This window comes from Tachypleus tridentatus, chromosome 4 (genome assembly GCF_004210375.1).
Source record: "Tachypleus tridentatus isolate NWPU-2018 chromosome 4, ASM421037v1, whole genome shotgun sequence".
Lineage (NCBI taxonomy): Eukaryota > Metazoa > Arthropoda > Merostomata > Xiphosura > Limulidae > Tachypleus > Tachypleus tridentatus.
This window is the reverse complement of record NC_134828.1, coordinates 29,662,558-29,678,561: the sequence shown is the minus strand read 5'-3', so window position 1 is coordinate 29,678,561 and position 16,004 is coordinate 29,662,558. Positions and strand designations below refer to the sequence as shown.

General features: G+C 34.0%; 1 protein-coding gene across 1 annotated transcript; it reads left to right on the top strand.

Moving 5' to 3' along the window:
* Positions 1 to 6,183: 6,183 nt before the first annotated feature.
* LOC143248095 (E3 ubiquitin-protein ligase MARCHF3-like) lies at positions 6,184 to 13,529 on the top strand. Its single transcript, XM_076496531.1, has 4 exons — positions 6,184 to 6,340; positions 11,472 to 11,581; positions 12,031 to 12,266; positions 13,457 to 13,529. The coding sequence occupies exons 1-4, from the start codon at positions 6,184 to 6,186 to the stop codon at positions 13,527 to 13,529; spliced, it is 576 nt and encodes a 191-aa protein (XP_076352646.1).
* The last annotated feature ends 2,475 nt before the right edge of the window (positions 13,530 to 16,004 follow it).

Below are 16,004 nucleotides of genomic sequence, written 5' to 3'. Positions count from 1 at the left end.
ACAAAGTGCATTAAACCTAGTTATTATGAAATTACTTAACTTTGTTTTAATTTCTGACTTGATGGGTTCTAATATTAAAGCAGCAGTACATAATGGATAAAATGTTTATTCCACCTCTGATCGAGTATGAGGTCCGAAAAACAGTAATAAAGATAATCGGTCAATATCACGTGTATTAACAGATTGTTTAAGTATTTGAAACAATAAGGTTATTCACAACTTATTGAAATGCAATCAAAATTATTCTGACACAATGCTATGGAGTTCAAATAATGCTTTACCTCTTGCAGAAACTGGTTAAATGTACATTTCCTTGAGCAGCGTTTTAGCAGTGTTTAGCTTTCGATAGTTTTAACTGTTGTCCTGTTTCATGAACTTCAGTATACAGAGTATGAGCTTTATTTGTAGATATTTAGGATAAACTTAAAGTGCCTTAACATGTCAAGGGTTAACTTGACAGATTGATCAGTGGTTTTTGCCTTGTTGCTGTCGAAAGATAATCACTATGCTTTGGGATCATGAGCTAACACTGGTTGTCCAATCCTACTATTTGGTTAATCTTCAAGTTGGCTGCGATTGGTGTTGGCTAGTTACCCTCTCTTTAATCTATAACTTCGAAATTGCAAATGACAAGCGCAAATAGCCCTGAGGTAACTGACTGAAATTTAACAAAAACAATTATAAATGGTTGAATGCTTATATTTTAAATATTGTAAAGAAAGTCGTCTCAGTTAAGTCTATATAACTAATTCTAAGCCAAAACAAAACGCGTTAAAATTAAACAAAATACGCTGCATTTTTTAAAGAAGATACTAGGGTATAAGCTACAACGTGAAATTATAAATTGTATCTTAGAGTTTGGAGGTAACTGAGGAAGTAGGGCCCACATTGCGGTGGGGATACACTGTCTATCAGTCTTAATCTCCAATTTACTAGTCTCTCATAAGAAAATTTGAAGTTGGAAAGCGTGATGTGCAAGAACTACATTGTGATAACTTGACGTTATATACAGTGGAGCGTCGTTAAGTCGCGGTATTTGGTGGGGGGGGGGGTCAAACCTGCTTAACCGCGGCTTAAACCTTTGTGACTGAAAAGCCGAAATCGCCAACAGCTCCGCCGAGGAGCTTCATCCGGGCCATTGCGTAATCATTATAATATTAATGTATAGACTATTCAGATACAATTGACAAATGTCGTTTTAACACAAACGACCAATACATTGCGATGGTTCGCTTTTCCCTGTAAAATTTCGTCTTCCCGTGTTACATGCAGGCCGCCATGTCAATATGATATGCTCGCTGTCAATTCAGAGACTGAAGTGATTTCTATTGGGTTTGTGGCCAATATTTATACAATTCCATAAAAATATCGGATTATCGAATTCAAAATAATACTTCAATTATTGATCACTTTTTTCACGGATTTACCGCGGATTAACTTTAATGTATGGAGAGGTGTGATTCGGTAACAATAGCGGCCTTCATAAAGCTGATATAGAGAGCGGATAAGGTAGATTAACGGTCGATTTCTGTTGTAATATATTTTATTTATCTCCCAAATTAAAGCAAATCCTTTTTAAATAGCCCCTTGAAATTATAAAGACAAGGAGAGTGCGAGAAACTTTAAAAAACCAGGTAGTAGATTTAATACATCAAAAATTTTGGGACAAGACTTGCTAGAGCGGTTTAAGCGATTTCGCGGTTTACTGGTCCGCGGCTTAATGGCGCTCCACTGTACGTAGGTAGCTAACTCTTAAAAAATATATATTCACTCGATTTTGAATTCGTAAGACTGATATCCTTGTACTAAATTACACTCTAAAACAAAATGTGGATTAACTTATCAGTATCCCGAAATATATGTGTAAATCGTACTCCAGCTGTGTAAGTAAAGTGCAGCATCTTGTTACAGATGAGAATCCATAAAAATAAATCTGTATGACAAAAGCTGTTCACGTGCCTCAGGCAGCATAATTATGGAGGATCTACATCTGTAAAAGTGGTACCGGTGACTATTACACCAGTATTTTTCACGAAATGCCAAAAAATTTACACTAACCGTAGAAAACGGTACAGTGTTGAATGAAATCAACAGCGATTAAATCACTTTTCAAAAGATTTATTATTTTAACTTCTAAAAATGATGCTGATTTTGTTCATATAAGCCTTTGATATATCACTTTGAAACTAACCTGTTTTCCATAATGTTAGCAAATCATGTTGTAATTGATGTAAAATATCGTTTACTTGCACAAAAATATAGTTTTCTTACTAAATAGGTGGTGAACAACTAAAACGTTTTTACTTTTTCACATTCGGTGTCACCTCATTCTCACTTAGCCAAAAGTCAAAACGATACAGTCTTTTGAGTATGATATTTTTAAAGACTACCAGCGTATTTTAGCATCATAACATTAATACAGCATGTTAGCGGGATAGTTTAGTGATAAGTTGTTGAAATACCTGTTCTGTTTAAAATATTTCGTGAATATATGAATGAAAATAAAAGTGAAGCAGTTCCATAAATTCAATAAATTGTCGAATGTATCAAAATATCTTCTATGAATCGCGAATAATTATAAACAAGTTTTACTAATTGCATCACATTATTGTTCTCCAGTTTTAAAACTTTATGGTTTTAAATCCAAAATCTTTACAAATTTGGAAGAAACCAATTTGAGTACTTTGAAAATAACCACCTTGGTAACTCCAGAAAAAGAACTTGCCAACGGAAATTCAGCCTGCTTAGAAACCCGGAATTATTGTTAAGACTATCTCCAGAAGGTCATAAAAGCGGAAGCTAACAATGAATTTACCAAACCACTTATTCGGGAAGAGTTCCCCCAGTGACATGATCAGTGTCAAGAGACAATCGTCATCCAGCTTTTATAATTTGAGCCTTTAGAGAAGAAACTCACCAAAAAAAATACTTTATGAATGTGCAATTTAGTTTTTTTTTGTTTTGTTCTCAGGATTGTTCAAGGGATTCCAAAATCGAATGTTGTAAGATTTATTTTAATCTGAAACTGCTTGTTTGCCAAAGACGTCTTACTAAAAAGATTAACTTCACGTCATATTTTGTTCTACTATACTGGAACGAAGATTATTAATAGATGTTGAAGGATATAGATTGACATGTCAGCTGTCTAGATTACTTTTTGTAAGATGATTTAATATTAGGTTAGAAATAGATAGTTAAACACATAGAAGACAAAAGTATAGAAATTAAATAACAGGTTAAATAAAAACCAGCTTTTTATATTTTTATTTCAAGAGGATGACAATTCGAGCTAACTCTCTTTGTCAAATCATACAGCTTACAGCAGAGACACCTGCGCATAATTACAAAATTGTGTACGTGGCATTTTGAACGTTGAGCATGACATTTCTCTACAAGGTTGCAATTGATAAATAAGTATTGAGTCAAGAAGAGGTGAAACAGATTGAGATTAAAATTTAAACAAATTATGGATAAATAAAAAGAAAATCCTAGTCGTTCTCTTTTGTGGATGTCTGTTGGAGCACTAATAAGTTCAAGAATTGCAAAGTCCTCAACTATATGGTTGTTAATGATGAATTATTGTCTACAGGTGTATCTTGATTCTCAAGTTGAATGTGGTTTGGATGTTCTCGTGCTTACTCACCAATTTGTCCAATGTATGCAATAAATAACACATTGAACGACACATGTAAATGATTGTCTTGTGTAGAAAGTTTGTTTTTTTCTTGTATATGTGTAATGCTGTTTAACTATGAAAGGTGATACATCTGTTTTGTTTACGTGTGCAAATGCCTGTAGTATCATTTTGTTTTTATTTAGGTTACAGTGCATCATGCTTTCTTTTAGGTTTCAGTCATGTCTGTAAGAAACAGTTGGTGGGTTCTTGAAAAGAGACTTAGTGGTATGGTTTTCAGTAAGTCTTGTGTAATTGTTTAATATAATATCTTTGATCTTCTTGCTGGTCTGGTGGTATGTTAGCACAAGCAGAATATAACTGGTGTGTTCTTTCCAAGTAGGGTTGAATGTTTGCTCCTTTGCATATGAACTAGTTTTAGTAGCTACCTCGTGGATGAAAGAATCAGGGTGGTATATTTTTTTTAAAAAAAATAAAGTTTTCATACCTTTGTATTTAGATTCATAATCATTATTATCACTACAATTGATTACTTCAATCGTAAGAGTATGAATGAAATCAGTAAATTTAGTTTAAATCTGAACAACGAAGAAGTAGCTTAAAATAGTTTGCAGTAAAGAGACCACATTGTTATAAAACCGGCACACAAAATGTGGAAGCATTGTACACCCTTGTGCAAATTAATTGAAACAAGACGGAAAATTAAGATTTTTTCAATTTTTTGCATTTTATTTCTGAGAACCCAAAAATTACTCACAAATTAATACATGATATGACCGCCTTTATTTTTCAAAAGATCATTAATCAGCTTTAGCATCGAGTCCACGAGTTGACTGCAATCTTTACCAATTTTTGGATCGCGGTACCACACCTCAATTATGGCCTCAATTAGCTTATCTTTCGTAGTACAGTCTTTTCCCCGAAGTCTTTCTTTACAAATCACCCAAATATTTTCAATAGGATTTAAGTCCAGATAGTTTCCAGGCCAGTCCAGCACCTTCATTTGCGTTGTAGTCATAAAATTCTTCACAAGTTTCGATGTGTGGCACGGATACAGATCTTGCTGAAAATTGCCAGATCTATCTGGAAATCTTTTTCAATTGTGGAACGACTCTTCTCTGCAAAACTTCGATATACTGTGGTCCTCGTATCATACCTTCTACAATATGTAAACCTTCGACGCCATAGTAGCTGAAAAAGCCCCAAAACATCTTCTTCAGAGGGTGTTTGACGAACTGATTGATCTGAGATTCTCGAAGTTTTTCACCTGGAGATCTGCGAACATGCAGACTTCATTGGCCCTGTACGAAGAAATGAGTCTCGTCACTGAATAACACCTTCCTCCATTGTTCTTGCGTCCAGTTCTTGTATTTCAAACCCCATTGATACCGTTTTTTCTTCATTGAGTTGGTAAGAAGTTTTTTGACTGGTCTCCTTGCCCTTCTAACGCAATTTCGAATGACGTAATATTCCTCAAACTTTCGTCATATATCCCAAAAATAGATCGACCGTATTGCAAAACACAACTAATGACGCCGTCTGTGTGAAAAAATGACTATTCAAGGAAATCAGCGGGTCCAGCGAGCCTACACCGGCCGCCATGCTGAAAATATTGTAAAATGACCATTTGTTTCAATTAATTTGCACAAGGGTGTAGTTTAACGCAAGGATTTATATAAACTGAAACTTTCAGTCATCAGCGCCTTTTTACACTCTCTCTTCAAGAAAAACCTAATTACTAACTTCAACAACATAATTACATTTAAATTCTGAGCCAACAAAGAAAAAAACTTGATAGACTATACAGAAGTAAAAATATTTCTTTAACATAACTATCACTGAGTTTAAGTTTCAGATTTGTGAACTTGTTATTAAATTCTAGTTCCATTGAGTTATAAGATCGTTTGTTTTTATTTATTAATATTAAGCTCACTACAGACGTCAAAACAAAATAAGCACAGTAGTAATACTATAGTTTTATGTTTTTATTTAAGTCTATCTCTAGGAATTTTTAATTTACACACGTGCTCTGTAAACATTGTGTTCGATTACACCCAAATAAAATCGTGGTGAAAAGACTAACTACGCTAACAAAGTTAAATGTCAAATTTTTAACACTGACGATTACCAGAAATAACAGATATTTAACGTTAAATTTATTGCTTCTTACTCTTATTTGGTTTTATGAAATATTTAACTTCAACAAATACCAAAATTTATTTGTATTTTAACTTTTTTCAAGTTAAAAATTTTATTTTTAATAATAAATCATAATCTAGTCTACATAGCCCAAGATTAATCGATAAAACTATACACTAATTAGAATTAGGCTTACATTTCTTTATGATTAATTAGGCTTAAAAATAATATGCCGAATGTAGTACAGGATAATTAACAATGTAAGTTCACGGAACAAGACTCTTCATAAATCAAATTTTTGTTCATCTTAATGCGAGATACAAAAGTATAAGAACGTCAAACACTTTCAGGCTGTGTGATATTTCACCAAAAATACGATACCATAAGAAATAAGTAACGGACGATTGGAAATGGTTAATGATGAACCTACAGACACCTCATATAACGGTGGTAGCATTACAGATAAAAAACTAATCAAAAAAGACTCTGACACGAGCACTTTATTATGTAGAATTTGCTTCAGAGGTTCGAGCAAGGAAAATCTCATTTCACCATGTAAATGCAAAGGTTGGTGTTAACCTTCTTCATTAGATAGAGATACAATGGATATGGTAAAGGTGAAATCCCAATTTTCTTACGTTACACTGTGGTATTTTTTAATTTAATAGGCTCTTTCGTTTCTTTGATCAAACCTTTGTATTTAACTAGTAGCGAAGTGGAATAAATGGCATAGAATTACCCTTTTTGGATAACTGTTAATTTTTAAACTAAAGGTGTCAATCAAAGTAGCTTTATACAGTTAAAATGTATTTCGCTAACTTAACAGCTATTTTCGATTTTCATTTAAGTATTTATAAACCCTACATTGAGAACAGCTGTAGTTTACATTGTGTTATGTGTTATAATTTTATCTCGGAGGAGTCTCCGATTTATTGTTACGTATACTAGACATTAAGATTTCAAATAGCCGGAAACTTTAATTTTAATTTAGTAGTTAGTTAAATGTTAATATGTATCCAACTTATGATATTTGCCAACAAGATTGATACGGTATTCTTTCTTTATACAGATATATTTTAATACACAAATAATAATACAACTAATGTTAATGGTTATTACAAATGGTTAATATAAATAATTATTTATATACAAACATTTTACAAACTCACAAACAATATTCAGTTTTCTACCTGGTGTGGAATTTAATACTTTATCGACGGTCCAGGGGGCACAATATCTTTTTATACTGATATACAGATATACTTCACTTGACCGGTATGATTGATAGCTCTATTCTTGTTTGGCCTAACGCGATTTACAAGCTTACTTTTCACAGACGAGGATAGATTATCTAAAGTCTTCTTATAAATACTAACGTCCAAAGTTAATTCTTTGAAGTTGAATAATTATTAATCTTTAAAATCTATAAGCATTCCTGGTTAAAGTCTGCAGTTTAATAAACGTTAATCTCAATTATAGTTTCCGAGGCTTGTGGTATACTGACTGTAGCAAACAAACAATAGTATATTGCTGTCTCTCAGCTATCATTTACACCAATTGGGCGAGATTCTCGAACATTCAACGATATTCGAAAATACGCAATTGTTTTCGTAAAACATATATTGTTGATTCTTACTTTCAAGAATCTTCTACAAATTTAAAGAATAGGGGAAGTTTGTGCAATAGGCCTAGCATGCCAAGGTAGTTAAGGCACTCGACTCGTAATCTAAGGGTCGTGGGTTCGAATCCCTGTCATACCAAACATGCTCGCCCTTTCAGCCGTGAGGGCGTCATAATATGCCGGTCAATTCCACTATTCGTTGATAAAATAGTAACCCAAGAGTTGGTGGTGGGTGATGATGACCAGCTGCTTTCTCTCTAGTCTAACATTGCAAAATTAGGGACGGATAGCTTAGATAACCCTCGTGTAGCTTCGCGCGAAATTCAAAAACAAACAAACAAATTTTGCGCAATACACCAAACTGAAGCAAACGCTGATATTATTATTAAAATAAATGTATAATAGTAAATACCTTACACCTCTCTCCATAGACAATTAAAGATTGTCTAACGCCAATTTTAACTAAGGTGTTACATGTACATATACATAACAAATAATAGATTAAACATAATACATTCTCAAGGAAATATACAGTTTCAATACATTTCTGTACATAGCACGCAAAAGTGCCTAAGCACAAATGTTATCTTTTTAGGTCAACATAATTACTGATCACACGACTGGAGGGTTCTTCAAAAGCTGGAATAGGTTTTAAAGGAGTAGCGGGAAGTTTCTGGTTACGTTTTCCAACTAAATGACACGTATGGCAAGTTTTACAAAACTTGGAAACAATTTGCCTAATTTTTGGCCAGAAAAAAGTTTCATAATATTGTCACGTCTTGCTGACACCTAAACGATCTTCCTTAGGAAGTTCCTGGGCATCTTTAAATATTTCAGAATTTTATGCTTTTGGAATAATAATTTGATAAACTACAACCCAATACTCTGAAGCTGGCACATTTAGTTGTTTCCATTTTCTCATGAGCACACCATTTTAGAAAAAGTAACTATCTGGAGCTTTCTCCAATTCATCGTTTGGGAGCACATATTTAAAAGGTGAGGAGATCTGTGGATCCTGTTCTTGCTCATTGATCAGTTTCCTTCTAGCAAACAGAACTTATCCAGCTGAATCAAATCCTCACGTTCATCATTGTCACTCACTAATTAACTGTTAGTAGAATAATTATTCAAAAGACCTCAATTGGGTCCAAAATATTGTCTGAGACAAAATCTATAATACTGTCTACCATTTGTTTATGGATTGATTTCTTCACCTCAACTTGAGTTGCAACACACGATGAAAACACTTCTAGATTCTCCTCAACAATAACATCATCCTTAGATGAAACAGCAGCTGGCTCATTACCCATTCTGGGTTTCACACAACTTTTCCTCCAGCCGTATTGTCTCCCATCAATAATGATATAGCTTGAATTGGCAGATTAGGTCCTACTCCAACACAAATGGTACCGAAACTAGGTCTGATGTCAAATAAACATTACGAAGAGGAACATTAATAAAACCACCCTTAATACACTGAGCCAATAGTAGACTCATCAGTGGCAGAACTCGAATTCAAATTCTGACAACAATGATTGAGCCACCCCAGTATCACGTAAAATACGTATGAGAATGGGATTAGCAGTATCATTTGTCAAAGACACAGAACCAACAGACATCAAAAGGTATAAATTCTTCCCTAACTACATCAGCTATTTTATCAGTGGCTAAATCAACAACATTGGGTGACCTGGTGAAACTACATCAACATGTGAACACGAACCCATTGTGTGTTGCCTCCTTTTTCTTTTTTGTTTTTCAAACTCTAACAATCGGACATAACATGACCAGGTTTTTACTTACAGAAATGTCATACAGGTCTTTATGACTGATTAAGTTTATCCTGTCTGTAATATGAGTTAAAACTAGAGGAGCGATATATTTTAGAATCCTGAATTTCATTCGATTGTACAGATGCAAATTTTTGTCCAATTAGTAGGAATTTATTTTTATTAAGAGTGGTTTTATGTGTTAAAATGTAATCATCGAAAATAGAAGTTACTTCTAGTCGTGTTTCCACTTTCTTTTCATTCAAGTAAGTTTTGAGGTCGACACTTGCATAATGTTTGAATTCCACAATTAAACATAACTGCCTTAATTTGTCGAAATTGTTGCCAATATGTATAAAATTACACCATCGATTAAAATAAATCTCTTTTTCGTAAGTGAATTCCATAAAAGTTTTATTATCTTGCTGGCAATAAGCTTCCAGTACTAATTCGTTTGCTTTGAGAATAGCTGCTTTAACCATATCATATTCTGTATAATCTTCTAGAGAGAAGCGTAAGCTTCTTGTGTTTTATCAGTTAAAACACTCTGTATTAATAATGAAAAGCTTTCGTTGGTTCATTCTGTGGTTTGGGCAACCTTCTCAAAATGTTGGAAGTATCTATCAACTCCATTTTCGTTAAATGGTGACACTTTGATATATCGATTCAGTTCGAAGTTATCATTTTGCCTTGGTCAATGAAATTTGAGTCTAATTTATTTCTCAGTTTGAATATTGGTTTGTTCGGCCTCGAGACATTTACTTTGTCTTTCCACTTTGACACAGGCTTGCTCTTTCTGAGTTTCGATGTGGGCTCGTTCAAGCTCGACTTGTTTGAGTTTCAATTGGATTTCTGACTTATCCTTATCAATTAACTCCGGCCCCGGCATGGCCAAGCGCGTTAGGCGTGCGACTCGTAATCTGAGGGTCGCGGGTTCGCGCCTGCGTCGCGCCAAACATGCTCGCCCTCCCAGCCGTGGAGGCGTTATAACGTGACGGTCAATCCCACTATTCGTTGGTAAAAGAGTAGCCCAAGAGTTGGTGGTGGGTGGTGATAACTGGCTGCCTTCCCTCTGGTCTTACACTGCTAAATTAGGGACGGCTAGCACAGATAGCCCTCGAGTAACTTTGTGCGGAATTCAAAAAAACAAACAAAAACAATCACTTAACTCTGATTGGCTATTGGAGACACTAGGGCATTCCTTAAACAAGCCACCGTCGACTAATATTTCAAAAATACGCTTTTTATTTCATTTTTTCTCATTGTTTATTAACTTCTAATTCTAAAATTTTGGCACTTTCGAGCAATTCACTTTTGTTATGTTTTTCTAGCTGTTCGAGGGAGGAGACCCGGCATGACCAGATGGTTAAGGCACTTGACTCGTAATCTTAGGATCGTCGGTTCGAATTCCCATCACACCATACATTCTCGCTCTTTCAGCCGTGGGGGCATTATATGTGACAGTCAATCCCACTGTTCGTTGGTAAAAAAGTAGCCCAAGAGTTGGTGGTGGGTGGTGATAACTGGCTGCCTTCCCTCTACTCTTACACTGCTAAATTATGAAGGGCTAGCGCTGATAGCCCTCGTGTAGCTTTGCGTGTAATTCAAAAATACACAAACAATCGAAGGAGGGTGATTCAAGAAAACCTTGATAATAATACATGTTTAAATCTTGTTGGCATTAATAAATATAAAATGAATCAAGATTTGAATTTTGATTTAGAATTAATTTCGTCTCTGATTCAGATTTCGGACGCGAGACTCCAATTTATTATGTTATGTATGATACATGATCTCAGACGAGTTTCTGCGTCTTGCTATAGCTAGCTTTCATACTCTTTAGGCGAGATTCTTGAAAGTTTAACAATATTCGAAGATACGCAAGTGCTTTCGTAAAATATATGTTGTTGATTCTTACAGTCAAGAATCTTCTACAAATTTAGAGAACAGGTGAGACTTGCACAATACACATTCAACAACATAAGTTACGTGCATTAAACTGAAACAAACGTAAATATTAAAATAAATGTATAGCAGTAAATCTGTTATCATATGTATATAAAGATATAATCAACCCATTCTGATTTCATATTTTAATCATATTATGACTTTATGCAAGAAAGTGTTTTGCACTTGTTTATCCATTCATTTCATTCGAGACAAATTCTAACAAATTATTCTAATAAATAATGTCCTGAGTTTAGTGTTATTTTATAATTAATATTATGTATAGTTTCCCAATTCACCTGAAAAGAAGAAAGATCTGCCCCATCATTTTTTGTTTAAGTTTACTCTGAATCATTTTCAGGAACTATGGGTCAAGTTCACCGGCTTTGCTTGGAAAGATGGTTAGGAAGCAGAAGTGACACCACATGTGAACTTTGCAATTTTCAATTTTGTTTGCATAGAAAACCAAAGGTATTTTTTGTAACTTTAAAATCTAATATAACAAATATTAGCCAATGTCTTACTTTAAATTCATGATAAAATTGGCCTGAAAACTCCATATAATCAATAAAAATATATATCACAAAGTTACAATGACCACTAAAACCCTTACTTTTATTCAGCAATCGCTAACTGTTTTGGAGTTCAATGAGCTACTTGAAAAACATTTACGATCATAAAACACATTAAAATATCTCAATCTTTTGGACAGATAAAGCTGTGTTTTAATTTTGTCCCACGTGAAAATAGGCCCAACTGTCTAAAGTGCTGAGGATTTACTTCGTTAGTATTAATTTTCGCGTAGAAAACCGTTTACATACGGTATTCAACTATTCCATGTATTCCTCCACTCATGTATATTTTGATCATAATATATTATCTTTTGTATCCCCTTTTACGTAATTCTGGATGAATATTAGGGTTTCTGTGAGTGGTTTAATCAGCCGGAAAATATCATCGATCGAAGAAACCTCATTGGTGATCTAATTTGTTTCCTCCTCCTAACTCCATTAGCAACAGTTAGTGGATGGTTATGTATAGAAGGCGCCAGGTATTACAATTTCAACCGGACTTCAACATGGGAATCTGTGGGTTTAATAATGTTGACAGTCTTTCTTGTCATTGTTTATTTCATTTGGATTACAGTCTCTCTCAGGTAGGAAAACCTTACTATCATATTGTTGGTCTGTCAAGTGTGGATTTTATTGTGTGTTTTCATGTGTATATAGTTATGGTATATCACAAGTTAGTCAAACATTATGGTTTTACTCTTAAATACTTATTACGAAGATATTCACCCACCTGAGACTTAGTATAATGATTTTTTTTATTTACATTTTGTTTCAGTATATCTAGCTTTCGTTTTAAATGTCTGTTACTGTTGGAATGACACGCTCTTCACAATATGCATTAATTACGTCGTGAAAGTGTAAATCAGAAGTACTGCTAGATGCTGGCACACGGGGTCCTTGCCTATAGGCCCGGCATGGTCAAAGGTGTTAAGGCGTTCGACTCGTAATCCGAGGGTCGCGGGTTCGAATCCCGGCCTCACCAAACATGCTCGCCCTTTCAGCCGTGGGGGCGTTATAATGTGACGGCCAATCCCACTATTCGTTGGTAAAAGAGTATCCCAAGAGTTGGCGGTGGGTGGTGAGGCCTTCCCTCTAGTCTTACACTGCAAAATTAGGGACGGCTAGTGCAGATAGCCCTCGAGTGGCTTTGCGCGAAATTCAAAAACAAAAACAAACCTTGCCTATATTCTATGTGACAGTGCCCCCAATCCTCAGCTGTTATACTGAAAAATCAGAATAAAAATCCATGATCACTGTCATACCGAAACGCCGAAAAATAGCCCAGAATCTTTCAAGCAACAAACTGCAAATAATTTCATAACTCGTATTATAATTTATGCACTGTGGATGGGAAAATTATACCAATTAACTCTTAGTGACTAACTAACTATACGACAATCTTTTGGTGCTTAAATATTATCTTTTCCCCACATTTCTTTGTTTAAAAAAAAAAAATTGTGAAAACTCATGTTTATCGCATCACGTCAATCATGGAAGTCGGGAAACTTTTAAAAGTCGCTCATCATCATTACATCATGTTCAAACTCCCTCCAGTAAACGACGCAGAATGTTTAAATTAAACTATTACAAATGTAACCTACAATATTGTATTATGATTTATCACAGCTTGAGTTTATTTTACATTAAAGCATATCAATCCGAATTTCTATTTGTATATTATTGTAACATGTTCAATCGTTGGGTGGATTCTTTAGAATTGTTTGGTAAAAAGATTGCCAAATCAATCTATTTATTCTTATAACACTTTCTTTAGGTTACGTACACTAGTAGGCCTAACTTCACGAAGGTCCCACAAAACCTTTAAAGCTAATGTACATCAGATTTAAAACTTAGAATTTTATCGCCTATCGATCAGTAACAAACACAATGACTAACTTATTAACTTGATCAGACACACTAACTCTTCAACTTACCAACTGAATAACTATTAATAACATAATGGCAAGCTTTCTCGAGCAAACACCTAAATTGAAATACTTAAAATACAGCGTATAACAATATCGATTTTAAGCCATGAAATTTTAATTTAATGATCATATTAATATTCTTGTTCGTTATACTGTTGCATCATTTTCATAATAAAAGGTAATTAGATGAGATAGGTAAATATTATTAGCATGATTAAATATTTAAAGTTATCCCATGGGTCAGTGCTATATTGAAGGGCTTACAAAACTAAAATCCGGGGTTCTATAGTTCATTGTGTCGTTTTGCTCTGAAAAAAAAAATCACAAATATTTTTTTTAAATTAACACGTGGTTGTATAACTAATCTTTGATTAGGTTAAACGTGTGTGTCGTTATTTTACTGTAATTCAGCTAAAGTTATAAAGTTATTGGTAAGATATAAAACAAGGTACATAAATTGAATTATTGCATAAGTATCACACAAAGATTAGTTGTTTAACCCACCTGTATTTCAGGGGCAACTTTATTTTGATGTGAAGATAAGATAACAATAAAAATAGTGTAAGTAAGATATTGTTAAGAATCACGTTATTATTATTTAATATTTTTGTTCACAAGAGGAAAGTCATTCTTTTACATTAGTTATTGTTGGCAGTCTTATGAAAGGTTAGGATTCTGTAAAATCTCGAAGCTTGTTATAGTTCATAGGAAACGAGTGCAATATAACAATTCCAGACTGAATGAGTTAAATAACCAGTTAATGAATTTAGACGGCGAAAGTCTGTGAGTGTTCGAGTTATTAAATTAATCACTCATTGTCCTTGTTATTGATTGATTAATAAAGAAATTTGTGCAAGTGTCTTGAGCTTTATTCATAATTAAGTCAGGTAAACAGTAATTTCAAACTTTCTGTTGAAACATTGTTTATTACAAGGATCATTGAACGAAGCCGATAACAATGCTGAAAAAAATACGTTATTTCTATAAGAGACGGCTGGTATGGGTAATAAAAATTGTATTAAAATAAAGTAGAGAACAACGTTTTAACCTTCTTAGGTTATCTTCAGGTAACAAATACATTATTTGTTATTGTAGTATACACTGAATTTTGGATTATGTTTATTAAATAATCTAAACGAATCCACCCAATCATAGAACACGTAAAAATAGTCAGTTTTCTAAGTATAAGAATTATGACAGTCTTGCTGGCTAGTCTCCCAGCATGTTGAGTCAGTATATTACGGCCCTTTTGAATACCAATGTACAGGCTATTATGTAAGGATGGATCCAATGAGTTGTAAAAGCATCATAAGATCAAAAACAATTAGTGTAACCTTTATGTTTAATGTTTTAAATCAAACATTTGCTTGAATGTGCATGATGTAAAATTAGCCCCAGAACATTTGGAAATGTGATCACTGAGTGTGGCATTACGTTTGACTGAGCATCATTTGTATGTTTTTTGAATTTATCACAAAAGTTACACGAGGGCGAACTGCACTAGCCGCCCCTAATTAGCAGCGTAAGACTAGATGGAAGGTAGCTAGTCATCACCGCCCACTACCAACTTTTGGGCCACTCTTTTACCAATGAATAGCGGGATTGACCAGACCATTATAATGCCCCCATTGCTTATAAGGGGAAACATGTTTGGTGTGACGAGGATTCAAACCCGTGACCCTCGGATTACGAGTCGAGCACCCTAACCACTTGGTTATGCTGGGCCGAGCATTATTTACAAAGTTACTTAGGCCTAGTACAAGTGACAGTAGTTTACAAGTAAAGGTAGTTTGAAGATACATTAAAAGAAGGAAGCTAATTTATTATCATTACTTGAGCTGGTCTTGGTCATATTTTCATCAAATACTTTAAAAGAACAAACGTAATGAAAGAACAACGTTATAACACTATGTTATTATTAGCTTGTTTGACATCATGATGAACCAATACTGATGATCACAATGTCGTACATGTATATGAGAACAATGTAGCATATGAGAAACGTGTCTGCTGCAACTATTCGTCAGTCACATAATAAATAATTTATTACTTATTAAGCAAGCCTATTCACCAACCGTCAAAACATGAACATCTAGGAATAATATTAAATGGAACAACAATGTTTGGTCATATTATTAAGTGAAAAATCTAATTTTACTATATTTAAACGTTAAAAGATAAGCAATTGTTCAATGTAGGCCTAAGCCTTTACAGATGTTCAGGTTAAAAAATAACCACATTCTTAGTTAGTTTCTTTCAAACATGATAATTAATTGCAGGTTATTTTGAGAATATAGTTATAAACTTGGGTCAGCTTACTTAGTTTCTGGATTTGCAGGCGAGATTTCTTGATGACGAGAAACCTACTTGAAATAAAAATGTATCTCAAAACGG